Genomic DNA, 26,975 nt, shown 5'->3' with positions numbered 1-26,975 from the left:
ATGTTTATGTGCCAACTCCAAATTCTCTGTACATCTTTAACTACACGTCTTGTCTGTTTTAAGGCAGATTCACGGTCATTCTCCATTGACTACAAGAACAACTGCTTCCGAAAGGATGGAAAACCATTTCAGTACATCTCAGGAAGCATCCACTACTCCCGCATTCCTCGGGAATACTGGAAGGACAGGCTGCTTAAGATGTACATGACTGGACTCGATGCTATTCAGGTGTAAGTGGACCTGATCAACAGTGCAAGCTATATGTACATGTTACACATGTTGCCCCTAATGTCTATCTTTTGATTGATTTTCATGCAGGTATGTGCCATGGAACTTCCATGAGACCGTGCAGGGGGTGTTTAACTTTGCAGGAGTCAGAGATCTAGAGTACTTTTTGAATCTGGCCAACCAGACAGGGCTGTTAGTCATCCTGCGACCGGGGCCGTACATCTGTGCAGAATGGGAAATGGTGAGGGTTATTTCCCTATTTTGCCAAATTTGAATGTTTGTGAAATGTCTTGTTTAGCAATCTCTGAATGTGACAATCTATGTTTGGCAATATGACTCTTCAGGAAGTGTTTTTTTTTTTTTTGTTGTTGTTTTTTTTTTCAACTAGGATTTGATCCATAATGCTAGTAATTAATCAAAACACAAAATAAGATGTGCAGTTATGGCATGCAAAATCCTCTTTTTTAGGAGTTACATCTGGTCACAACACAAAAGCAAGTCTTGTGATTTTTATTTATGCAGATTTCTAAATTGAGGGGTTTTATCTGTCCATTAGGGTGGTTTGCCTGCCTGGTTGCTACAAAAGCCTAACATTATCCTTCGTTCAGCTGACACAGGTATATGTTACTTCTACATGAGACATTACTTCACATAGGGTCAGGTCTGTCTTTAATGGTAGTGTTCATCTCTTTCAGATTATTTACATGCAGTGAGTAACTGGTTGGCTGTCCTGCTCAATAAGATGAGACCGTGGCTTTATCAGAACGGAGGAAATATTATCAGTGTGCAGGTAAAATATAGAGTCAGCAGTTAGTAAGCAAGTTAACAATAATTTAATAGACACATTTGGACAGCAAGCCAAATATCTTTACCTTATTTCACCTGTAACAAAAAGTATGCAATATTGTTAATACTGTTGTGTACAGTTATAATTACGAAAATTACAATGGAAGAACTAAGTGCTTATACTTTTTAAGACTGAAAGCACATACACAGTATCAACTATTGATTAGTTTAGGCAAGTGCTGTACAATGTTATTGCTTGTATGTGCACAGCAATTATGTGTGTTTGATTTCATATAAACTGTATATTTTGTGCATTTATTCTCTTTATCAGGTGGAGAATGAATACGGCAGCTACTTTGCTTGTGATTATAACTACATGCGGCACCTTCGCACTTTGTTTCGTTTGTTCCTGGGGGAGGACGTCATCCTCTTTACTACAGATGGGAACACGGATAAAGAGATGAGCTGTGGCACGCTCGAGGGCCTGTATGCCACTATAGACTTTGGCACAGGTAAGGCCATCTTGGGGTCAGTTGTGACTGAATTGCCCACTGTAAAAAATGTTATATGTTTTGATTAGATTTTGAGTCCTTCTCACATGCACATCCAGCCTTTGGTCTCTTATCTGTTGTTATGGGTCCTGAATCAGACTCTGTGTTTTCTGTCATTATTTATTCACCATCATGTCGTTCCAAACCTGTTATTTTTCCTTGGAACACAAAAGGAGAATTTCTGAAGAATCTTCATGAAGCTCTTTTCCATAGAACAACAGTTCATAGTGACCAAAAAGGAAAACAATAAAAGCAGTCCATATGACTCTTACTCTACATTCCAAGTCTACTGAAGCCACATTATAGCTTTGTGTGAGGAACAGACCGAAAGATTAACAGCTGTGGTCACAATGAACTGTCATTGTATGGAAAAGATCTGCATAAAGATTTTTTTTAAATGTCTCCTTTTGTGTTCCACAGAGAAAAAAATAACAGCAAATGGATTTGGAACAATATGTGGGTGAGTAAATAATGACAGAATTTTTGTTTTGTGTGAATATATAGTGAATACTCAAACTTGCATGTGAAAAAGTCACAGAAAGTCCAAGAGATGTCATTCACGCTTTCATCCCTTTCCCTCCTTTAGACACCAATATCACTACAGCCTTCAATCAACAAAGGAAGTTTGAACCTAAAGGCCCACTGGTAAAAAAATACGATTTTCTTTATTTTTTATCTATCAAATACAATCAATAAATCAGCCGCAATGCAAAGAAGTTAAAGAGTGAGACTATAAAGCATCCAGAGTGCAAAACATACACACACTCTTATACATACACAAATATGAACTGGTGAGACTATAACATAGCAGTTTTTTTTAATTATTTGTCAAATAAAACATATAATTCAGTCACTATGCTAAACACACACACTCAGAAATGAGAGCATTAGAAAAGAACACACCCACAATTGTTTTTCTCAAGCTGTGAGGCCTGGCAATGATTAATGTGTCATCACTGCACATTCCAGGTGAATTCTGAGTTCTATACAGGTTGGTTGGATCACTGGGGTGACAAGCATGCTTCTGTGGACACGGAAAAAGTGAGCAAAATGCTGGGAGAGATGTTGTCCATGGGTGCCAGTGTGAACATGTAAGTCATATTTACCTTGGTGTTTCTATAGTAATGAATTAAAGTGATAAAGTTGTTAGATACTGTATGTTTGTGCTTGAATCCAAATATAAATATGTGGAATTAATCATTTAAAAGAGGAAAGTAACTATTATGTGAACAGTGTTGTACTTCTAAAGCATCCTGATTACCAAACTTGCACAGTTTTCTTCTCATCTCAGGTACATGTTTGAGGGAGGAACAAATTTTGGCTATTGGAATGGTATATCTGCAATCTCAGCACATATATTCCCATATACCTCACAATATCTGGTAATGCAGTTATCTTAAAATGTGATTAATTTAATCACTCTTAGGAGCGGATCATGATACCAGGTTCAGGTCTGTGGTGACCAGTTACGATTACAATGCACCTTTGTCAGAGGCAGGAGACCCCACTGACAAACTGCTTGCGATCAGAGATGTCATTAAGAATGTAAGACTGTAGATAGATATATTTGGAATGTACATTTACACTTAAGCAATATCAATTTTTTTTTTAAAGACCAGCAAAAGAAACTACTGTACAGTACTGCGATTTCCTACTTATCTTACTACTGGATATACTTAAGATTTTGGTCATACCGCTCATCTCTACTAGTATTTATTTAGTCACTAAACACAGACATCCACTCTTGTGAAGTAATTATATGTTTTTGCATATAGTTTCGTGATATTCCAGTTGGTCCCATGCCACCAGCCACCCCAAAGCTAGCTTATGGCTTTGTTACACTAAGAAAGGTGAGTACACTGTATCTCACATCGCAAAGCCCTATTCATTTGCCTAGTTTCTTGCCCATACAAGCAACTTACACTTAGTGTTCAATGTGTTGTTATTACGCTCACATTCTTTCATAGGTTGGCAACATTAATAACTTGTTGGATACACTGTCACCTCAAGGTCCAGTCCGGTCTCAATATCCTTTGACATTTGAGGAGATTAAACAGGTAGGATACTTAAAATAACTTAATACATTGCATGAGCGTAATTGTAATGACAGTAGAGTGCAATAGTCCACGCCCACTTTTTCAGTCATCTAGGTTTCTAGAGTTTCATAGAATTCTAAACCATCCAGCTCCGAGGTGAATCACGACATTACAAACTTTAATTTGAAGCAAAAAAGTATTTGAAAATTGGACAAGAAGACAAAGGTACAAAGGCACACACTACACTCCCATGAAGCATTGCAAATGACATAATCGAATAAAAAAATGATAGAAGTATTTAAAACTATTTTAGGTTGTTAATTATAAGTATAGAAACAATATATTTTAAGTTTACTGCAAAATATTGCAATATATACAAACATAGTTTGAGGGTGTAGGGAGACCGACTCGATGGCTTCAATAGAAGCATATACAATCGACAAACAACCTCTGAACTCACAGTAGGAATGTCTTTAAAGGTTTATAAGTTATCATTGAAAATCAATTAGTCTATAGAAAAATGAATGGGATATGAACTTCTGGAACCAGACTGTTGCACTCTATAATAATCATGGTGATATGTTGTTGTTCTTATCTGACTATAGTGGTGCATTTTAAAAATTTGGATGGTTTGGGCTTGGGAAGCTGGTCTTAAATCAGTGCAAAAACTGGTCTGAGCTTGCATTATGACTCTATGCAGTACTACGGCTTCATGCTTTACCGAACGATGCTGCCGCGGAATGTTCCTGAGCCGACCCCTCTCATCTCGCCCCTCAATGGCATCCATGATCGTGCATATGTCTCTGTGAATGGGGTGAGTAGACCACTTGTCAAGGGCATGCTTACACATTGTTTTGTTCACAACTCACCATGGTTAGTCAGACAGTATAACAATGTGTATTCTAAAAACCCACATTACAGCTTAAGAGCTGAGTTTCCCAAATCAAAATTAAATGTCATTTTATATGATCAAATGGAAAAAGACTAACATATTTGTACATTTAGCTATATCCTTGTGTTCAATAGTTCGAGCCTAAACCAGAGGCCTATACTAGGCGAAGTGTTCAATTTCTGCGCCACTAAATGGAAATTACACTATTCTTACTGTTTCTGCTATATCTATATACCTATATGTGGCAGAAATAGTAAGAGTAGTATGCCATTCCTAACTCTTCCATTTCCATCAGACAAACAGATAGTCCCGTACCAAACTCATTCCATTGGTTGAGCTAAAGTCGCTATGTATGGCTGGTTGGGATGCTCAAACAAACAGAGCAATAGTCTGATGGCGCTACAGAGTCGGAGTGTTTACACTTTAATGGGGATTCAACATACAAATGGCTCACTTATAATTGTTTCTACATATTAAGCTGGTTTAGGAGAAAGTAGTTTAAATAAAATAAAAATAATTAAACGCATCACCTTTAAATATAACTATCACATTGACCATTTTTTGTATGTTTGACAAATTATTACAATAAAAGTCAGTTTAGATTCAACAACTAAGCCTGTCTTTGTGCAGGTGTACCAAGGGTTTATGGAGAGGGACACCACACTGGTGATGAATGTTACTGGACGACAAGGGGATCAATTGGACATTCTTGTGGAGAACATGGGCAGGGTTAATTCTGGCAGCTATATTAATGATAATAAGGCAAGTTACACTACACTAAAGATGCATATATCCCTAAAATTGTTCCACAAATGATATAAGACATTAAAAATGATACATCATGTCTTGCCATCTTCATTTTACAGGGTCTCTTGGGCAAACTCATCCTGGGAAATGACGTGCTCACTGATTGGTTAATCTACCCACTGGATATCGACACTGCAGTAGCCAATGGCTGGCTACAGTCAGATCACTCAGGGGTTAGACCAGGTCCAGGGATGGAAGCAGGAGATGGACCAGTGATTTACTCAGGAACCTTGAAGCCTACAGGCCTAGCATGGGACACTTTCGTAAAACTTAATGGATGGACAAAGGTGAGGTTGTAGCTATAACAAACGGTTATAAAACATCCATAATACATCTGGGAATTGTACGTTTTTTTTTTGTTTTGTCTTTTTAATGAATTCTGGATCTGGTTTTCTTTAAACAAACAAACAAAAACAAAAAACTCCTAAATCCATACCTTGCATTAAGTTTATCTATGGTGCATGTCATGTGGACCACTTTTGGAAAACAGCATATATACCATATTAAGATGCATTTACACTTTGTGGGAAACAATGAAGACAAAACAATTTTGTCTATTCATTTTTATTTTTTTTGGCACTCAGGGTCAGGTGTGGGTAAATGGGGTGAACCTGGGAAGATACTGGCCCCAGAAGGGCCCTCAGCAGACGCTGTATGTCCCTGGACCTTTTCTTAGTGCCACTCTGCCAAACAACATCACAGTGCTGGAGCTGGAAAGAGTTGCATCACACAGCAGAATCTTGTTTATGGACCGGCCTCAGCTGAACAGCACTGGACACAACACATAACAACATACTCTTACAATGCACTAGAAAGCCTTGCCAACTGCTCAATGTAGCATTTCTGCAAACATCTCAAACAATGTTTTTACAGTACATGCATATCTCTTGAACACTGCTCAAAGCTATGAGGTATTTCAACGCAAGCCATCATAACATACTGTAATTTGTATCACTTTACTCAATATTTAGCTCAGTCAGTTGACGGCTCAGGAAAAGGTAAAATGCTTAATTCTTACAGTATTTTATATGACATACATAACGGTTTAAGAAATCAAGACCTAGATGTGCCTTAAGACTCCCTGCTTGAAAATAGATGACTCAGCTAAATTCAGCTTTTTTTGTGGGGCATGATTTAAAAGAAGTTATGAATAAGCCACACAAGTATTTTAGCTCAGAAAAAAAAAAGATGCAGTTGTCCCCGTCTTTATTTGAGGATAGTAGCATTTTGTGTTGTCTTCCTGTCAACCTTTTGGTTTTGTCATAAGTTATGCTGGTTTATAATAATGCGCTTGTTTTTTTATTTATGTTTTTACTGCCATGGCTTCGAATCCCTGTGAAATGTCAATCTTAACCATCATAGACAGACAATCTGTCAGATGTAGAACTTATTTTTAAAAATCACTGTGGTTGGTCTGTGTCCTGAGAAAGAGGACTCGCAAAAGTGAAACAAAATGACTTACAAGGACTAGACACCTTACACAATTACTTCTATTAATCTTTTGCCCATTTTGTTCTCTTCAAGATCAGTAATGACCTTTCATCAATCATGTTCTATTCCAATTCCCAGCAGTCGTTTTGTCATTGTGAAATGTCAGATTGATGAACGTTGTCTCATCCAGTCCACTTCCAGATCATGTAAATTGGCGTATGGTCACAATCTGTGTCGATTACTCCCATTCTACCACTACACCTCTCCCTGTACTAACACTGAGTGGTCAGGGCCGGGCAGCAGCACTGGCTTTGCGATGGGCTTGGACACAGCGAGGTGTGCAGAAAGAGTAGTCCAGATATTCAAAAGGAATCTTCCCCAGCAATGACTTTCCACACTGAAAGCATCTCCTATAACAACAGCAATAGTGTCTCAGTACAACAGGTCAGAAACATGAATTAGTTTTTATGAAAGGAAATTGCAGTTCTTTTAAATTGCATTTGGCTATGATAAACATGCCAATGAGTCTGTTTTCACAAGTACCAAAAACATTAAAGGAATACTTTGACAAAAAAAAAAAAAAGAAAAATGTACGTTTTGTAATTTACTCACCCCCATGTTGTTTCATCCCAATGTTATTATCTTACTTCAGTGAAACACAGAAGGATATGCTAGGCATAATGTCTGAGAAGCTCTTTTCCATACATTTTTGGATAGTGATTTTACTGGCAATAAGCTAAAAAAAAAAAAAAAAAAAAGATACAAATATAGCAGCCTTAAATTCATCACACCATGTTTGATGTCACTTACACCCAGCGTTATTAGTTTTTTATGCCATGTGACCAACCGCAACACAACGCATTTAAAAATGCAGCCTTGAATGACATTTGGGTGGAACAGCAGAGGGGAACATTATCAGTGATCTTTTACAGTGCTTTTTTGTCCTTTTTTGGAGCTTGGCATTAAAAATCACCATCTACTTTTTTTGTTTGGAAAAACGGCAACTCAGCCATTTTGCTGCAGAAGTCCTTTAGTGTTTCTCAGATGAAAGAAAATAATCCCTGGTTGAAACAACATGGAGGTGAGTAAATGATTTCAGAAATGTATTTTGGGTGAACTATTCCTTTAAACATAACTTGCAGGAAGGACCGATATTTTTCATATAGAGAAAGAGAATTAAATGAAAGGAGAAGCTAATACTTGATGTTGGCGAGTGTTACTCCAGTTGTGGCCACATGTTCAGCCAATCTCCTCTCTGCAGCCAGAGCTCGCTGTGTGACATCATAAATATGAGATAATTAGCCAACAGGTCACCCACGTAACAACAAATACAGCAAGAGGAAATATAAAAGTACAGCTACCTTCTCTCTGTCACTGAGAGCTGTGAACCTCTTCTTTTCCTCCTCCTCTTGCTGTTTCTTCAGTTTCTCTTCTTTTTGCTCTTTCTCTCTCTGTTTCCGTGCTGCTTTTTGGGCTTTCTTCTTTTCTGCCTTTTTGGATTCAATTTCATCAGTCAGAGGTCCAGGAACCTTAGACATATTTAAGCACAATTAAAGAAATACTGCAATGATCATAGATTTACAAAATCTTTTTTTAGATTTTTTTTTTGTAATTATTTGTACAAAAGGTTTTGTACAAATTGAGTAAAAATAGTGCTTAAAAGTTACAATTATTTTATTTTTTTTTAGCAATTTTGTGTATACAGTATGCAGTGCTGGGTAGCAATGGATTACATGTAATCTGAAATATGTAATCAGATTACAAAAATCAAGCACTTGTAATTAAAGTACTTTTATGGATTACATGACTACTTATGAATCAGGCAAAGGTAGTAAATTGTTCATAATTTATTGATCCCTCTTAGTCTTCTTTTTAAATAATTGACATTTTTCATTCTAAATTGCACCCACAGACCTTATACTAGCCTCAAGCCATAATTACACTTAAAATTGATACATTTTAGTTTCGTGAATTGCTTTTGTACTCGGCTTCAAAACATTTTTACACATTACGCTTTTGTGACTGTAACTTTCTTTTTCTTAATGCATTTAATGAATATTTTCAAAATTGTACGTTTATTCTACTTAAATGCATGTGACATCAAATAAACAATAATTAGATCAGAAGTAAACCAAAAGCAATCAGATTAGATCACTTTAATGTAATCCAAGAGATTACGTTACTAACAAAATTTTTGTCATGCAATTTGTAATCAGTACCAGATTACAATTCAGAAGTAATCTACCCAGCACTGACAGTATGTTATTTACTATATTATATTGTGTCATATGCTGGAATTATATCCGCCTGTTGGCCACCCTGCTCTTTGGATATCTGCATCAGCCGTTAAAAAAACCCATATCGGTCGACCACTATTTCCCACCCCTTGCATGTTTGTTTATTTATTTATTTTAATTGGCTAATTTGGGTATGCTTTCAGCTACCAATAAGAGTATAGTACTCTCAGCTCCATTTAACACATCCTACTGTTTAAATCACTTTTGCAGAATTCCACAGATGTTCCCTCAAAATCAGCGCAGAAAATGCTAATTCTGTTTGGGTCTGAGGTTAAGTAATGTCATATCACAGTAACAAAACATATCACAATGTAGTGTTTTAGCTCGAAATTGAATTTAAAAATGGTTTATTAAATAACCATGTGTTAATGTCTATTTTTGGGCAATCTAGTGAATTAAATACTTAACCAAGAAAAGGAACTTCATCTCATTTGATTATTGTTTTTACTCAATTTAATCGACGCAAACCAAAAACTATGATTATTCAGCTGTTATTCTGTGATTACCATGATTATTAAGTCTCGCATTAGTGCAAAATAAGCTTCACATTATGCACCATGAGTTCAAAAGGCTCAAATTGATATTATAAATTTAGGTAGTTCAGACTCTAAATTCTGATTGGATATGCAGTGCATTAAGAAAGTATTCAGACCTCTTCATTTTTTTCACATTTTGTTATGTTGCAGCCTTGTGCAAAAATGCTTTAAATTATTATTTTTTTCACATCAATCTACACTTTATGCCAAAGCAAAAACCAGATTTTTAATAACTTTGCAAATTTATTAAAAATAAATAACTGAAATATCACACTGACATAAGTATTCAGACCCATAACTCAGTACTTAGTTGAAGCACCTTTGGCAGCGATTACAGCCTCAAGTCTTTTTGGGTATGATGCGACAAGCTTTGCGCACCTGGATTTGGGGATTTTCTTTTACTTTCTTCTCTGCAGATCCTCTCAAGCTCTGTCAGGCTGGATGGGGACCGTAGGTGGACAGCCATTTTCAGGTCTCTCCAGAGATGTTCGACTGGGTTCAAGTCCGGGATCTGGCTGGGCCACTCAAGGACATTCAGGGAGTTGTCCCTAAGCCACTCTTGCGTTGTCTTTGCTGTGTGGTTAGGGTCTTTGTCCTGTTGGAAGGTGAACCTTTGGCCCAGTCTGAGGTCCTGAGCACTCTGGACCAGGTTTTCATTAAGGATATCGCTGTATTTTGCTGCGTTGTTTTCCTTCAACCCTGACCAGTCTCCCAGTCCCTGCTGCTGAAAAACACCCCCACAGTATGATGCTACCACCACTATGCTTCACCGTTGGGATGGTATTGCGCAGTTGATGTGTGGTGCTTGGTTTCTCCAGACATGATGCTTGGAATTGAGGCCAAACAGTTTAATCTTTGTTTCATCAGACCAGAGAATCTTGTTTCTCACAGTCTGAGAATCCTTCCAAACGGGCTTTCGTGTGTATTGCACTGAGGAGAGGCTTCCGCCTGGCCACTCTGCGATAAAGCCCAGATTTGGAGGGTGGAGTGTTGCAGTGATGGTTGTCCTTCTGCAAGTTTCTCCCATCTCCACACATGATCTCTGGAGCTCAACCAGAGTGACCATAAGGTTCTTGGTCACCCCTCTTACCAATGCCCTTCTCCCCCGATTGCTCAGTTTGGCCGGGCGGCCAGCTCTAGGAAGAGTCCTGGTTGTTCCAAACTTCTTCCACTATGCTCTTGGGAACCTTCAATGCAGCAGTTTTGCAAATTTTGTAGCTTCCCCAGATCTGTGCCTCGACACAATCCTGTCTCTGAGCTCTGCAGGCAGTTTCTTCGACCATATGGCTTGATTTTTGCTCTGATATGCATTTTCAGCTGTGAGACCTTATATAGACAGGTGCATGTTCAATCAATTGAATTTGCCACAGGTGGACTCCAATCAAAGTGTAGAAACATCTCAAAGATGATCCAGAGAAATGGGATGCACCTGAGCTAAATTTCAAGTGTCATAGCAAAGGGTCTGAATACTTATGTCAATGTGATATTTCAGTTTTTCTTTTTAATAAATTTGCAAAGTTATCAAAAATCTGGTTTTTGCTTTGTCATTATGGGGTATAGAGTGTAGATTGATGTGAAAAAATAAAACAATTTAAAGTCTGAATACTTTCTGAATGCACTGCAGAATCAGCCCTATATGAGGGTTTTGATTATTACTCATAATGGGCCTTATTCACAGTAGTGCTGTCTTTAATTTTGAATGGGAATGACAATGTGGCTGTGAGGGAGAGACTTACCATCTCTTCAATGTGTGTACCGTTATTTAAAGTGTTTTATATCGCTTTGCAGATGAAACACTGAAAAAACATCTTTCCAAGAAAATTCAGAAGACAAAAAAAGAAAAACTCCAGAAAACAAACTTGTGTAAAATAAGATGTGATCTAAGAGCTTTCTGCAGTGCATGCCATTGAAGAGACTAAAAGTCTATCCCTCACAGCCTCATTTTCATTCATGTCAAAAATCAGATATGGCGCTATAGTGAATAAGGTTGTGACAAAATAAATTTGGTTACCTGTGCTTTAGTGTAGTCATACTTGTGAGGATGCTCGGCCATGTATTTTCTAAATGTGTTTCGAGTATCTTTCTCAGGAGCAACACAATATGGAGTCTGTCCTTTCTTATCCCTGAAAAAGACATGCTATTTAGAATCAAAACACCCACCTGGCTGCATGAAAACATTTATTTACGCAGTATGATTTTATTCCAGCAACTTGATGATTATAGTGGTTTTGCATGTGCATACTTGTTGGCCGGATCACTTCCTGCATCCAATAACAGTCTGATGACAGATTTCTGTGCGGCTGCGGATGCCACATGCAGTAAAGTGAAGCCTGCTGAGTCTATGGGCTTGTTAAGAAGACATAAAACCCTAGAGGTGTCGGAGGTAGGATTGTCTTGGGCGGTCCTTTCTCCACCCTCCTTTTTCCCTTCCTGGTCCTCTGGCAGCTGCAGGAGGGTGCGTAAGGTTTGAATGTCCCCCGTTTTACTGGCGGTGTAGAGAGCGTCCCTCAAACTGTATTCCCACGACTCATCAACTTCATCTGAAAAAGCATTGCGATGAATGTGATTCTTATCTTAAAGGAGTCATATATTTTTTTTAGTGCTGTCAGTCGATTCAATTTTTTAATCACGATTAATCCTGATTAATTGCAGATTTTAAAAGTGATGAAATTTGACACTATATATACACTTCTATTCATGTCAAAATGCATTTATTTCCATCTTAGGAAAGAAAACAAAACAATATACCAATATAATGCTTTTATATGAAGCTGTGTTCGTGATTCGCATCAGGGTGTCAAGCGCTGCTTCGAACTCCACATGAAAAGCACTTGCAAACAAAAACGTCTCATTCTGCATTTTGGTGACAGTTAAGACTTGATGTGCTTCTGTGGCAATTAAAATATGCCTTACATAGAAATCAAGTATTTTTCAGCCTACCACAAGTCCCATTCTTGGCTTGTTTTGTACATCAAATAGCATTAAGAGGTCCTTTTACTATAATTTTATCAGTGATACGGAAGCGCTGTTGTGTGTGTGTTGTGAAGTATGCGTCAGTGTAATGACTCTGGGCGGACACATCGCAAAGGTTTTGCCCTTTCAACCAGTGTTTATGCTGGTTTATTGTGTATTAATGGTAAAAGTGTTAAAGCCCTGTTCAAACCAAACCCGTTTTTTGTTGCGATTGTTAGTTTAGAACAAGCTTTTGAATGGAAACAATGGATTCCAATGGCACTACTCACACCGTGTCTGAAAATCGTCCACCAACAATACAAAGGGTTTTATTTTACGGAGGGTGGTCCTATTTTTTTTCTTCGGACTGCGATGAAAACTGATTGACCAATGAGATAAGAGCTTTTTGTCATTTTTCCAGAGTCGCTGCAGCTGTTATATCCAGCACGTTGATAGCACTAATCAACTGGCAAACACCAGCATTGGCCGTGCTGCTGACTCACACACCCTTGTAAAATACATACTTAAAAATAAATAGTTGCTGTTCATGAACCCTTTGTATTGCAAACTTAAACCTGGTCTGTTTTTGAAAGTCTGCTTATGTTTCGCCTTAATGTACATTATTTATATCTCTGTGCCTGTTATATTATATGGCATTGAAAATAGCAGCGAGGTTTAGCAATTCGTTTGCACTAAGCTCGTAGTAAAATTATTTGTTACATGCAATGTTTTAGACAAACGAATTGCAGAACCACACTGCTATTGAAGTATTGCAATAATTTAAATAAAGACTGTGAGCAGTGTTTTCTTTTATATTATTTTTAATATATGCATCCTGTTTTATACTATACCGATATTCTTAATGTACATTATTCCACGTGTATTTATATCACTGTACCTTGTGTTATATTATCCAGGAATTAATCCAGGCATTATAAAAAGAGAAGTTGGGTTCGGGAGTCCGTTTGAAATATACTCATAGTGGGGGCCTGGGTAGCTCAGTGGTAAAGACGCTGGCTACCACCCCTGGAGTTTGAATCCAGGGCATGCTGAGTGACTCCAGCCGGGTCTCATAAGCAACCAAATTGGCCCGTTTGCTAGGTAGGGTAGAGTCACACGGGGTAACCTCCTCGTGATCGCTATAATGTGGTTCGATCTCGGTGGGGCGCGTGGCGAGTTGTGCATGGATGCCACGGTGGATGGCGTGAAGCCTCCACACACGCTATGTCTCCGCGGTAACGCACTCAACGAGCCACGTGATAAGATGCGTGGGTTGACGGTCTCAGATGTGGAGGCAACTGAGATTCGTCCTCCACCACCCGGATTGAGGCGAGTCACTACACCACCACCACGAGGACTTAAGAGCGCACTGGGAATTGGGCATTCCAAATTGGGTGAAAAAAATAAATATACTCGTAGCTCGTAAATTACATGTGCAAATAAATATGCAACAGTGCTCTTCACCCATCTCACTCACATAAAAACTCCTCAGAATGCATCAACACCATGGAAAGAACATAATGAAACACTTGTGCCAAATTAGGAAAATAAATGCTTTATGCGGTCAGTATATTAATCTCTAACATCTGAAGGGTGCGGACAGAAGACTGGTATAACAACAGTGCTGCCTACTGTACAGGAGTGAAATAGTTTTAAGTATAATGTTTATATGGAGTCTGTGTGAACAGACCTTCTGTCAGAGGTTTGTCTCACAAAATCGCCATGGATTTGGTGTGAACATGCCTTAATTCTGACGGCTCAGATTTTTTTTTTATTACATTTTTTCCATGAGGTCCTCGTCAAGTTGTTTTGAACGTTTTTACAGCTCTGTTGCAATAAATGCTCTTTTTTTGGAATAGGGAGCACGTTTTTAGTTCTGAAAGCGACACTATAGCCGTGTTTCCACCATCGGGCCAAACGGTTCTTGTTGCAAAACAATGCCATTCTGTGCCAATCCGGGCCAGTTGGTATGGTTAAGTTTTATTTTTTCCACTGTGGTGCTTGAATGTCAATTTACATTTAAATGTAGGCATTTGGCAGACGCTTTTATCCAAAGCGGTTTACAGTGCATTCAAGGTATCCATATAATCAGTACGTGTACGAAGTAAATGAATGTACGTAACAAATATGTCAATAGGTATACATTAAAGCGATTGCGCTATGGAGGATGATAGCATATTCCAGTTTTATTACTGCTTTTTCACCTGGTTTTTACTCTGCTAAAGCACAGGAAAGATGTCCAATGTCGCAAAATGGAAAGCAAAGCGAAAAAGGTGAGAGGTTTACTATCATTTGCTGAGGGGTTGTGCATGCCACCAGACACGAACACACAGAAAAGTAAATGTTCCCAGACTAGCTAAAAAGGACATTTAATGACAAAATATTATACAAGTAATATAATGATAGAGTATAGAGTTTTAATAAGCTAGCTAGTGTAATCTAGCTCCCCGAAGGAAAAGGAGTGTAGAAAATGTACTTTACTGTCCATCATCATTTTAAAATCATGAAGATACACCAAAACATACACTATTTTTTTGTTTTATTAAATTTTATTAACCTCACCATAGCGAACTTTGCCAGCTACCTAAAAACAAATGAGTTGCCTTGGCGTTGGCATATTTTGACAATCGTGAGTCCCCACGTACTAAAGCCATTCCAGCAGCAAGGTTGAACACAGAGAAATCCGTGCCGAGAACGATTCGTAATATTGCTGTGCCGTGCCAAACCGTGCTCAAGTGGAAATGCTTCCGGAACCGTGCTCAAAACCGTTCTGCCCGATGGTGGAACAGCAGCTTATATTTTTGCAGTACAATAAATTTTTTATCTTAAAGGATCAAGGAAAATTTTAATCCTTGTGATATGACCATTTTAAACAATAGGGTTTATAGTATAGGCTATAGAAGCAATCTAAGAGTAATTTTACCTTTTAAATGTATTAAAATAATAATATTCTGTAGCTATTTAACATTTAGAACTAACATGCTTGGTGTAGCAGAATGGAATATCAGTGTTTTACCTTCTTCTATCTGCCGTTTTTTGTCTTTGGGTTTTCTCTTGCTCTTTGACTTTCTTTGAGTCTCTGTGGAGTCAACATCACCCTCAAGGTCACCTTCTTCCACCGATTCATCATCTGCCTTTTTAAGAGTAATTTCTCTGTTGCTTGTATCTGATGACACAAACAAACTGATTAATAAACCTTTATATCCTCAATTTTAGTAACATGTTATTTTTGTTTTGGAATTAGAATAATTTGAAGTTCATCTGGAGAAAGCAGAGTTCTTTACCTTCTCTTTTCTCTTTCCGTTTCCTCCTTTTCTTCTTATTAAGATAGACCTCATGCTCTCTGAGGTCCAGGGTTCCTATTGTCACCTCCACTGTCTCTAAAGCTCCCGAGTCTTCCTCCCCTGAACTTCCTTCCTCGACATCTTCCGTCTCTGCAGGAACTGACCAGGAGACAGTCCTTAAATAAGTACATTTTCAGAAACACATAATTTTCATTAAATACAGCCAAGAGTTCAGACGCACCACTAGTATTTGGCTCAGGGATTGTCTGACTGACAGGTTTAGCAGTTTTCTTCTTTGACGCTTTCTTCAATGGACTCAAAATACTGGAGATTTCAGTGTCTTTGTCTGAAATATTAGTGAAAAGAAAATGAGATTGTTATAGAAAAATAGATTACATAGTTAATGAGACGAGCTGGCAAACTCAAGTCTCAACTTACGATAAACATGTAGAGTTGAGAGCAGATCAAAGACTCGCTGGATTTCACTAAATGTGGCTCTGCGAGTGGCAAATGGAAATACACGGACTCTCCTGTCTTTTTTATCCAAGGGAGCTCCACGACCCCCCAAAAATATGGTCTTGTTGTAACTTGGTGCTCGTAGGAAGATGGCATTTGCTTCCTTTAAATATTCTGCCCAGCTTTCCAAAAGATCGTGAATATCCTGGTAAAAAAAAAAAAAGATGCATATTCTTCAATAACACAACGCTAGACTAAACCAGGCCCAGACGGAATTAGCAGACTTTTTCAAATGTTCTTTTCTGATTTTGTCGGAAAATCTGCTAAATGGATTTACAAAGGGTGAAATGTGTTACATTTATTCCAAAAGTATGCTACGTTTTCCTGTTTGCCACTGCATCTTGCACACAGTGCGTATGACGTAAATTTTGTCATCAACAGTGTACACATGGTGCAACCAAATGTTATGTTTTTTTGTCATGTGTCTGTGTACATCGTCTGCACAAGTGCTTGGAACTGACTGTGTTAAAGAGTATCACAAAGCAGTCATAGTTTGAATGCATCGAATGGTCAATGGAGTATACTATGAAAGACTAGAATGGGAAAAAACTTAAGGCTTTACAGTAGCCTACTACACTCTTACTGGTAGCGGAAAGCATTATCAAATTAGCCAGAATATCTAATAAATTAACATGCATGGGTTGGGAGACGTATACAACTTCGTGAATGACAGGTCTTCCAATTTTGTGGAGTTCTGTGAGTGCAGATTCCATGCTGGCCTGCTCATTACTTCTATGCAAGTCTGACGGTGTTATTCAAGCTTTCTTTTTATATAAAGTATGCAAATTAAAGACGGACATTTATATTAATGTGCCAAAACATACCTTAACCAGTGCGGTCTCGTTGTAGCGTCTGAGGGCAGCCCCTGCAGATTTAGGCGTATGGCTGCGGTTCTGAGAATCTCTCAGTCCCTGCGCAGTCCCTCGTTTTGCTCTCACCGTATACCGGTGGAACGTCTTATGTTGAAGAATCTCTTTTCTGTATTTTACACAAATCAATTTGGGAATAACACATTTATTAATGGTCCAAGTATGTGCAATTAAAGAGGAATGAGTAGAACACTGCACTGACCCCTTAAAAACTGCTCCAGCAAAGTGTCCACCACCAGTCATCAGAATGACCCAAATAGTGTTGTTCGATATTTTCAGTAAAGAGGAAACCACGTCTTCTTCATTGTCCTGAGTACAAATATGTCCGAATAATTAGATAAGACTAAAAGACTAAAGGATAGAAACTAACATTCAAAGCAGGTACTTCAATACAACTGTGTGACATGCCCCCAAATAAAGAGGTTTGGATAGGATCCTTTATTTAAGTGAAGACAAATCTTACTACTTCAGCATATAATGACATTATAGAACATATCTGTAACATATAAGAAATGATGGTTAGATTTACTCACTTTCTTGCTTTGCAGAACACATCGATACAATGATAGATACTCTCCCTGCATGTTTTGAAAGACAACTTTAGTAGAAAGTCGATATGAGGACTGATCTGTGTCCATAGTGTTGGCTGTCTCCTCAGGGGTCACTTCATCTCCAAGAACCCCATCTTCACTGTCTGAATCTGAACCAGAAATGCTTGAAATATCACCTGTTTGCAGGAAGAGAGAAAGACAAACAAGATTACACTACGAAAAGCAAAATGGCTGACACAAAAGGGCTTGTCAGTGAGGTTACAGAAGCATGAACGTACCTGTACCAGTCTTCTTCTCAAACTCATCCACTGTGACCGCAGATCTTCCTTCCAGACGCTGTCTCAGGTTAAAGCGGTGCCAGTCAAGTTTGTAGTGCTCCATCTGAAACAGAAACTGGCTGGATAAAGGTGGCTATAAAATGTTTAATATATAAAAGAAGACCGATCACAATTCAGTATGCAAATATCATTACTGTCGGCTATATATAATTGCAGAAATGTAATACACAGTGTTAGGGGTTTAGAACAAAGTGCTTTACAGAATGTTTAAGGAATAACAATACAGTGCTGCCTAGCAAAAACTCATATGAAATTACTCTGATCTGTATCTGTTACCTGCTCATCACGACTCTCAAAAGGACACTGGCAAGTTGAGCAGAACATCTTGTCTGACACCTCTCCGACTGTTGCAGTCTCTCTTGATCTTCCATCTGTGTAAGAGTTATGAAAATGATGTGGAATATTAACAGTTGATCACAAGCCTTATATGATCATTTGAGATACAGTTGAAGTCAGAAGTTTACATACGCCTTAGCCAAATACATTTAAACTCAGTTTTTCACAATTCCTGACATTTAACCGTACAAAACATTGCCTGTCTTAGGTCAGTTAGGATCACTACTTTATTTTAAGAATGTGAAATGTCAGAATAATAGTAGATAGAATGATTTATTTCAGCTTTTATTTCTTTCATCACATTCCCAGTGGGTCAGAAGTTTACATACACTTTGTTGGTATTTGGTAGCATTGCCTTTAAATTGTTTAACTTTGGGTCAGACGTTTTGGGTAGACTTCCACATGCTTCTCACAATAAATTGCTGGAAGTTTGGCCCATTCCTCCAGACAGAACTGGTGTAACTGAGTCAGGTTTGAAGGCCTCCTTGCTCGCACACACTTTTTCAGTTCTGCACACAAATTTTCTATCGGACTGAGGTCAGGTCTTTGTGATGGCCACTCCAATACCTTGACTTTGTTCTCCTTAAGCCATTTTGCCACAACTTTGGAGGTATGCTTTGGGTCATTGTCCATTTGGAAGACCCATTTGCTACCGAACTTTAACATCTTGGCTGATGTCTTGAGATGATGCTTCAATGTATACACATAATTTTCCTTCCTCATGATGCCATCTATTTTGTGAAGTATACCAGTCCCTCCTGCAGCAAAGCACCCCCACACATGATGCTGCCACCCCCATGCTTCACAGTTGGGATGGTGGTCTTCAGCTTGCAAGCCTCACCCTTTTTCCTCCAAACTTAATGATGGTCATTATGGCCAAACAGTTCAAATTTTGTTTCATCAGACCAGAGGACATTTCTCCAAAAAGTAAGATCTTTGTCCCCATGTGTACTTGCAAACTGTAGTCTGGCTTTTTTATGGCGGTTTTGGAGCAGTGGCTTCTTGCTTGCTGAGTAGCTTTTCAGGTTATGTCGATACAGGACTTGTTTTACTGTGGATATAGATACTTATCTACCTGTTTCCTCAAGCAACTTCACAAGGTCCTTTGCTGTTGTTCTGGGACTGATTTGTACTTTTCGCACCAAATATGTTAATCTCTAGGAGACAGAATGCATCTCCTTCCTGAGCGGTATGATGGCTGCATGTTCCCATGGTGTTTATACTCACGTACTATTGTTTGTACAGATGAACGTGGTACCTTCAGGCGTTTGGAAATTGCTCCCAAGGATGAACCAGACTTGTGGAGGTCCACAAATTTATCTGAGGTCTTGGCTGATTTCTTTTGATTTCCCCATAATGTCAAGCAAAGAGGCACTGAGTTTGAAGGTAGGCCTTAAAATACATCCACAGGTACACCTCCAATTCAGTACACCTCCTATCAGAAGCTAACTGGCTAATTGTCTAAAGGCTTGACTTCATTTTCTGGAATTTTCCAAGCTACTTAAAGGCACAGTTAACTTGGTGTATGTAAACTTCTGACCCACTGGAATTGTAATATAGTCAATTAAAAGTGAAACAATCTGCCTGTAAACAATTTTTGGAAAAATTACTTGTGTCATGCACAAAGTAGATGTCCTAAACGACTTTCCAAAACTATAGTTTGCTAAAATAAAATCTGTTGAGTGGTTAAAAAATGAGTTTTAAAGACTTCAACCTAAGTGTATGTAAACTTCTGACTTCAACTGTATATGTGAAGTGAATGCGATATCTCATTAAAACAGACTCTTATTTACCCTCACTGGAGGAAGCAGCAGTGGACGGGAGAGGTTCCTGATGGCCCAGCAGTCCTGACACCTCTCTCAGCCCTGCAGTGACATTTTGATCTACACACAGTGTAAACACAGACCGAAACTCCGGTGATGCCATGACTGAGTCGAAAAAACACACCACCAAAAATCCCCTAATTAAACGAGAAAGGAGAAACGATCACGATAGATGTGTTTGCCACCAATAAAATTATAACAATTGGTGAAAGAGGTTTGCACACGCCGAAATCAAAATATGCATGTGAACCCTTTCGATCTGACAGTTGCTTACCTACCAGAGCCTGATTCCGCACATGCTATAGGCTAAAGATAATACTGCTCTGAAACATCCGGTTAAATTAATACTTAAAAGGATAAAAGTACATTTATTTACCCCGCTGGCTGAGACACTGGGCACTGACAATTTGAGTTTTTATTTTAAGTTCGATTGAGTTGGAATGACATGTATCAGATTCCGCATGTGTTTGTGCTCTACGGTGGCCGACAAATATCAAAACACTAACCGTTCAGTGCAAACGTCCACTTACACATTTTACTCACTGTGTAACATTCAGATTGTTTTTTAAATTAAGATTAAACATCTATCAATTAAATACTGCCGTTTTGTTGCAGCTTTTGCGTTTTTCTGGTTCGGTGCTTAATGTTGTCAGTGATTTATCTGTCAATGAACATCGTTGAAACGTCACACATCTTCCATTTTCAGCAGTGACCCCCAATAAACAGTATAGACACACTAAATTGTGCTTAGAAGACATCACTTATTATTTTTTAAGTTTGTTGTTGCAGCTTAATTTCACAAAATAGAAACAAAAAGGTGTTGCTTTTTTGTTTTCCAAGTTTACTGCAACTTACATTTAAAAAATGGAAACAAATTTTAGCTTTTTTAAATTTCCAAGTTTATTGCAGCTTAATTTCACAAAAAATGTTTAGTTTATTTAATCTCAATTTTACAAAACAAGTCACCTTTTTTTAAGTTTACAGCAGCTTAACTTCACAAAACATAAACAAAGATGCCACTTTATTTTTAAAATGTATTGCATCATAATTGTACACAACAGAAAATGAACGTAGCTTTATTTCCATATTGTGAATTCAGAGGATGTTGTGTTCACTTCCGTTTCCCTCTTTTACTCACTGGCTTTACAGTAGGCTTACTCTGGCTGGGTGAGCTTGGTTTAACGGGATTTTCACACTGTGAAACTGGAATGGTTACATGTCAACATATGTTATTCAGTACATCTAGTAATTGTAGCCTCCAAAACTTTGGATAATTTGAGTTTATGATATGCTGCACCTTCCTCTAGCAAATGTTTCTTCAAACCTAATGCTTTCCTCAGCTGATCTCGTCTGATCTTTAGATTACGCTCCTGCTCCAGCAGGTGGCTTTCCTCCTTCTGCAAACTTCTCAGAAGAGCTTGCTTTGACTCTATGGTCCTGAAAAAAATAATAATAATTGCTTTGGAAAAAATGAGGGAATTTCATTTGAAGATGAGAGCCTGTTTTAAATGCAATTAAGAGCAAAGTCTTTATACATATTCAAAATTTAATCTAACCTCAAAAACTAACTTTCAACATTTATCTTGCTATCTTTGTCAAGTTTGATAATGTGACAAATAAGCTTTGCATAAGCACTTTTCTAGCTCAGGAAAACCATGCAATAAGACAACAGATTCTCTTGCTAGGATGGAACTGAACTGCCTATCTGTCAGGCTGAAATAGAAATAAAGAAGGCTAGCAGTTACAGTATAATGGTGTTGCTGGATGGTCTCACCTTGACAAAGTTAATTCTTGTAACTGACTGGCAAGCCTTTTCTTCTCCTTCATAACAGCATCCAGTTCAAGAAGTGAATTCCACAGGCCTTCGTCCACCTGGACCATCATCATCATCCTCCGGTCCATCTCCTCTCTGCTAAAGTAATATTAATATATTAAAGCTGCCATATCTGTAATCAGTGATTGTAATTGCCCCTTTGTTCACTGTAACTTTACCTTTTATGTAACTTAACTCTGATTTCTTTATTATATTATTATTATCATCATCATCATCATTATTATTATTGGAGCTAAAAAAATAGCATTTCATTGCCAACCCTTTCTGATGCACGCAGTAGTCGCTTAGTCTAATGTGCAATTTATGAATAAACTTATGAGTTGATCTGTAATAAGTACATGAAGTAAACTATTATAGTGGTATCCCATAATTAAGCTAATATGCGTAGGCCCCAAATTGTAAGATACTTTGGTAAATAAGAATATTTACCATGAGTTGACATCTTTGTTCACTTGCTCCAACTCGTTTTTAGTAACTTGTAGTTCAGTTTTGGCGTCCTTAAGTTGTTTGAGCAAATCCTAACACCAGCAAAACTAAACATGAAAGTCTTTCAAACACACAAGTGTAACATTCTTGCATTAGGTAACACAAACATAGTTTACAGTTCTGCTGTGGACGGCACAATACTGAAACACACACTGTCCATGAGTCTCACCTGTATTTCTGGATCGTCTTCAAAGGTGATGTTTAAAGTGTTTTGCGAGGTATCCATCGCAGCAAACCAATAAACTGTCTAACATACGGATAAAAAAACGGTACACACAACACCAACTTCACCTTCTTCTTCTTCTTTGTCGTTTTATGGCGGTTGGCAAACCAACAAAAGGTGCATTTCCGCCACCTACTGTGAAATTGGAAGGAAAAATACATATATATACACACACACACACACACACACACACACACACACACACATATATATATATATAAATAAACTCAGCAAAAAAAAAGAAACGTCCCTTTTTCAGGACACTGTATTTTAAAGATAATTTTGTAAAAATCCAAATAACTTCACAGATCTTTATTGTAAAGGGTTTAAACAATGTTTTCCATGCTTGTTCAATGAACCATAAACAATTAATGAACATGCACCTGTGGAACGGTCGTTAAGACACTAACAGTTTACAGACGGTAGGCAATTAAGGTCACAGTTATAAAAACTTAGGAGACTAAAGAGACTTTTCTACTGACTCTGAAAAACAGCAAAAGAAAGATGCCCAGGGTCCCTGCTCATCTGTGTGAACGTGCCTTAGGCATGCTGCATGGAGGCATGAGGACTGCAGATGTGGCCAGGGCAATAAATTGCAATGTCCGTACTGTGAGACTCCTAAGACAGCGCTACAGGGAGACAGGAAGGATAGCTGATCGTCTTCGCAGTGGCAGACCACGTGTAACAACACCTGCACAGGATCGGTACATCCGAATATCACACCTGCGGGACAGGTACAGGATGGCAACAACTGCCCGAGTTACATCAGGAACACACAATCCCTCCATCAGTGCTCAGACTGTCCACAATAGGCTGAGAGAGGCTGGATGAAGGCCTGTTGTAAAGCAGGTCCTTGCCAGACATCACCAGCAACAACGTCACCTATGGGCACAAACCCACCTTCGCTGGACCAGAGAGGACTGGCAAAAAGTGCTCTTCACTGACGAGTCGCGGATTTGTCTCACCAGGGGTGATAGTCGGACTCGCATTTATCGTCGAAGGAATGAGCGTTACACCGAGGCCGGGGATCGATTTGGAGGTGGAAGGTCCATCATGGTCTGGGGCGGTGTGTCACAGCATCATCGGACTGAGCTTGTTGTCATTGCAGGCAATCTCAATGCTGTGCATTACAGGGAAGATATCCTCCTCCCTCATGTGGTACCCTTCCAGCAGGCTCATCCTGACATGACCCTCCAGCATGACAATGCCACCAGCCATACTGCTCATTCTGTGCATGATTTCCTGCAAGACAGGAATGTCAGTGTTCTGCCATGGCCAGCGATGAGCCCAGATCTCAATCCCATTCAGCATGTCTGGGACCTGTTGGATCGGAGGGTGAGGGCTAGGGCCAGGGACATAAAATTCTTGAATCTTAACACACCACCAAAAACCATGGGTTGTGTTCCCGTCTTCTGATTGGCATTGCCAGCAGGTGGGTGTGCCTTTGAGACCAAGCCTATACAATCTAGAGGGGGTCCAATAGAATCTATGTAAAATCTTAAATTGCATCAGATGCACCCTTGCATCTCTAGATGTAGACTTGACTTTTTTAGAATCCTAGCCCACACTCCCTCCTCCAATACCAAGTTTAAATCTTTCTCCCATAATCTAATGAGAGAAGCTGAAGTCCCCCCCAGACTCTGAATTAACAGGGAATAATACACTGATGCCTCATGACCTCATGAAGGCAGTAATCTCCACTTCCAGAATATCTGCCATTTTAGGGGGGTGTATACAACTCCCAAAAATAGTACAGAGCAGGTGGTGCAGCTGTAAATACCTAAAGAACTGAGATCTGGGAATTCTGAAATATTGAACCAAATTTTCAAAAGATCTCAACACTCCACTCTCAAATAGGTCACTGAGCATATTAACCACCCTCACAATCCACTCTGACCAGCAAAAAGGGGAGTTATTAATATATAATTTTGGGTTCAGCCATATGCTCAAGGCAACATTTAAATAAATGTCTGAATTAAACACTCTGGACACTTTTGTCCATACTGCGTGCAAATGCGAGATGATGGGGTGTAACTTAACTTCTCCGGTTAGTTTAATAGAAAGGCTTTGCAATGGCAAAATAGGGGCAAGAACTTCCTGTTCAATACAAAACCAGGGAGGGGCTCTTTCAGGTGAAAGCAACCAATGAGCCAAATGTCTGAGACCGAATGCATAATAATAAAACAAAATCTTGGGTAGGCCTTGCCCACCTTTGTCAATCGGCCTATGCAATTTGTTGAAATGTAATCTGGGACGTTTACCGTTCCAAATGAAGGACTTCGCTATGCTCTCAAATTGCTTGAAATACGAGAGGGGGACATCTACAGGGAGAGATTGTAGCAGGTAGTTGAATTTTGGAATACAGTTCATTTTAATAAGGTTAATTAATTAACCTTCCCAATCGTAGATAAATATAATGAAGCCCACCTGCCCACATCACTCAAAAAGCTTTTTATTAAGGGCTCAAAATTAACTCTAACTAAATCACACAAATTTGCTGGGAATAAAATACCCAAATACTTAATGCCCTGTTTGGGCCACTGGAAGGTGCCCGGCTGAAAAGCTGCTACTGGGCAGTACGCTGTCAGAGCCAAAGCTTCAGATTTAGACCAATTGACTCTGTATTCCAAGAACTTAAAAACGTAAAAAGGCGGAACCAGCACAAAAAGAAACAAAAAAGGCGCCTAGCTTCCTCGGACAGTCAAGTGAATGTTCAGTGAGTCAGGTCCACTTGGCTGCAATGTGAGAAACACACCATGACTTTCTCAATCCATTGATTTTATGAAAGACATCGCTTGTTGTGGGCATGTAAATATTTTGTGGCCATCCTTAGTATCTATTCTCAATATGGCCAGGAACATCAGCGCAAATGTGACCTTCTGTTGATGTAAAAGTTTCTTGCATTCCTTGAATAGATCACGTTTTTCTCTTGTCGAATTTGCAAAGTCTGGGAACAAGAAAATGTTGTGGTTCTTCCAAGAAAGCCTTCCTTTACTCCTCGCCTCACGTAACACGAGATCTTTATCGGATGATCTCAGAAATTTGGCCAGAATTGATCGGGGCCTGTCTCCCTCTGCGGATCTCCGAACCGGGACTCTGTGAGCTCGCTCGATTTACAGCTTATGGCCTGCTATGCCGAGCAGACTCGGAAAGAGCTCCTCTAGGAATTTCACCATATCTCGGCCTTCTTCATTCTCAGGAATTCCAACAATTCTGACTTTGTTTTGCCGATTACAATTCTCAAGGTCTTCCATTTTTTTTTTCACAAACGCACTGCAAATCTGCCTTGGTCACTAGCGAATTAGCAGCTAATTCCCTCTCCGATGACTCCAGATAATCGATCCGTTTCTCAACGTCCCCTATTCTTGTAACCAACTCGGTGAATTTCGTCTCTATGGAAGTGAACGATTGACGTATTACAGCAAGATCCTCCAAGTCTGCTACGACCTTCGCTAGCATCACCGACATGCTGGATGGTTGACATTGGATCTCTCCCACCGCACCGTCCAAATTGAGTCCCTGGTCTGCAGCCCTGTCAGGGGTGTCCGCTTGAGCACGTTAGTGTCTTTTAATGTCTCCAGAGACATTATTGACATATTGACCTCACAGAACAGTTATGGAACAGGGTGTATCGAATCTCACAGGTTTATGACACAAAAAGAATGAAAAACTAGCAAAGTGCACAGAGCTCGCTGTTCACACGTCCAACCCTCGCAAGGCGTCACGCGACCCTCCTACAAAATTCAGAATTACAATATATATAATATAGAATTTGGACTGCAGTACCCATTTTTAACGCTTGATGACAATACATATTGCTCTATTAACTGATACTTCTTCAGCGTGAGATTTTAGAATTATATTAATTTCCCATAAATCTTCTCGTAATAGGGTGGACATGTTATGCTTGACCACAAATGACTAACACCACAAAATATAGGAAAACATAAATAAAGCAATAGAAGCAGCAAAACAAGTGGGTATACGCAAATATTGATCCTTTTATAAGTCGTTATACACAAATAGAAAAAAGTAAGCATACGGCGCATCCGTGCGTAAGGCCCCGACTACATCACTGATTACACGTAAGTGCAATTACATACTTCACCTGATATAAACAACCATTTATAAAACGGACAGTTCCGTCCTTCAGTCTGATTTGATGATTAAAAAGCTGATACGTTTAAAGCTGCTAGCCG

The 26,975-nt window shown here is 38.9% G+C and overlaps 2 protein-coding genes across 6 annotated transcripts in view; one reads left to right on the top strand and one right to left on the bottom strand.

The window, feature by feature from the left end:
• Positions 1-7,320, top strand: part of glb1l (galactosidase, beta 1-like) — an 8,632-nt gene extending 1,312 nt beyond the window's left edge. For 2 of the 3 annotated variants that reach the window (XM_051708833.1, XM_051708831.1), the window contains exons 2-16: positions 68-230; positions 319-469; positions 785-845; positions 924-1,018; positions 1,346-1,526; positions 2,152-2,210; positions 2,535-2,656; positions 2,857-2,897; positions 2,992-3,110; positions 3,341-3,415; positions 3,533-3,622; positions 4,302-4,415; positions 5,124-5,255; positions 5,360-5,587; positions 5,885-7,320. In XM_051708833.1, coding sequence (XP_051564793.1) covers positions 199-230; positions 319-469; positions 785-845; positions 924-1,018; positions 1,346-1,526; positions 2,152-2,210; positions 2,535-2,656; positions 2,857-2,897; positions 2,992-3,110; positions 3,341-3,415; positions 3,533-3,622; positions 4,302-4,415; positions 5,124-5,255; positions 5,360-5,587; positions 5,885-6,088 — 1,704 coding nt within the window. In that variant the 5' untranslated portion in view covers positions 68-198 and the 3' untranslated portion in view covers positions 6,089-7,320. Of the gene's footprint in view, positions 1-63; positions 231-318; positions 470-784; positions 846-923; positions 1,019-1,345; positions 1,527-2,151; positions 2,211-2,534; positions 2,657-2,856; positions 2,898-2,991; positions 3,111-3,340; positions 3,416-3,532; positions 3,623-4,301; positions 4,416-5,123; positions 5,256-5,359; positions 5,588-5,884 lie in introns of all 3 variants that reach the window. The other variant, XM_051708830.1, reaches the window with a different exon arrangement.
• ankzf1 (ankyrin repeat and zinc finger peptidyl tRNA hydrolase 1) lies at positions 6,538-26,975 on the bottom strand. 3 transcript variants are annotated; one of them, XM_051708821.1, is made up of 20 exons: positions 26,885-26,975; positions 22,723-22,911; positions 22,497-22,614; positions 22,008-22,145; positions 20,512-21,670; positions 20,204-20,370; positions 18,351-18,445; positions 18,015-18,117; positions 17,719-17,912; positions 17,388-17,494; positions 17,141-17,294; positions 16,239-16,461; positions 16,042-16,146; positions 15,801-15,959; positions 15,533-15,682; positions 11,807-12,104; positions 11,576-11,687; positions 8,093-8,260; positions 7,932-8,002; positions 6,538-7,141 (listed from the first exon to the last, which is right to left on the bottom strand). In XM_051708821.1, exons 5-20 carry the CDS (start codon positions 20,529-20,531, stop codon positions 7,018-7,020), a joined length of 2,250 nt encoding a protein of 749 aa, XP_051564781.1. In that variant the 5' UTR covers positions 20,532-21,670; positions 22,008-22,145; positions 22,497-22,614; positions 22,723-22,911; positions 26,885-26,975; the 3' UTR covers positions 6,538-7,017. The 3 variants fall into 3 exon arrangements, with proteins under 3 accessions (XP_051564781.1, XP_051564783.1, XP_051564782.1); XM_051708823.1 differs by having other exon boundaries at positions 20,508-21,670; positions 22,497-22,585; positions 26,885-26,974; XM_051708822.1 differs by having other exon boundaries at positions 20,610-21,670; positions 22,497-22,585; positions 26,885-26,974.

Source organism: Myxocyprinus asiaticus, chromosome 10 (assembly GCF_019703515.2).
Source record: "Myxocyprinus asiaticus isolate MX2 ecotype Aquarium Trade chromosome 10, UBuf_Myxa_2, whole genome shotgun sequence".
Lineage (NCBI taxonomy): Eukaryota > Metazoa > Chordata > Actinopteri > Cypriniformes > Catostomidae > Myxocyprinus > Myxocyprinus asiaticus.
This window is presented reverse-complemented; position numbering and strand designations above follow the sequence as displayed.

Bases quoted from the DNA above. Each gene is read 5' to 3' on its own strand.
- ankzf1 (XM_051708821.1), bottom strand. From the start codon at position 20,531: ATGTGCGGAATCAGGCTCTG. The intron at 18,446-20,203 runs GTAAATAAGAGT...ACTCTTACACAG, and splicing joins TGCTGCTTCCTCCAGTGAGG to ATGGAAGATCAAGAGAGACT. The intron at 18,118-18,350 runs GTAACAGATACA...TTTCTGTTTCAG, and splicing joins TTGAGAGTCGTGATGAGCAG to ATGGAGCACTACAAACTTGA.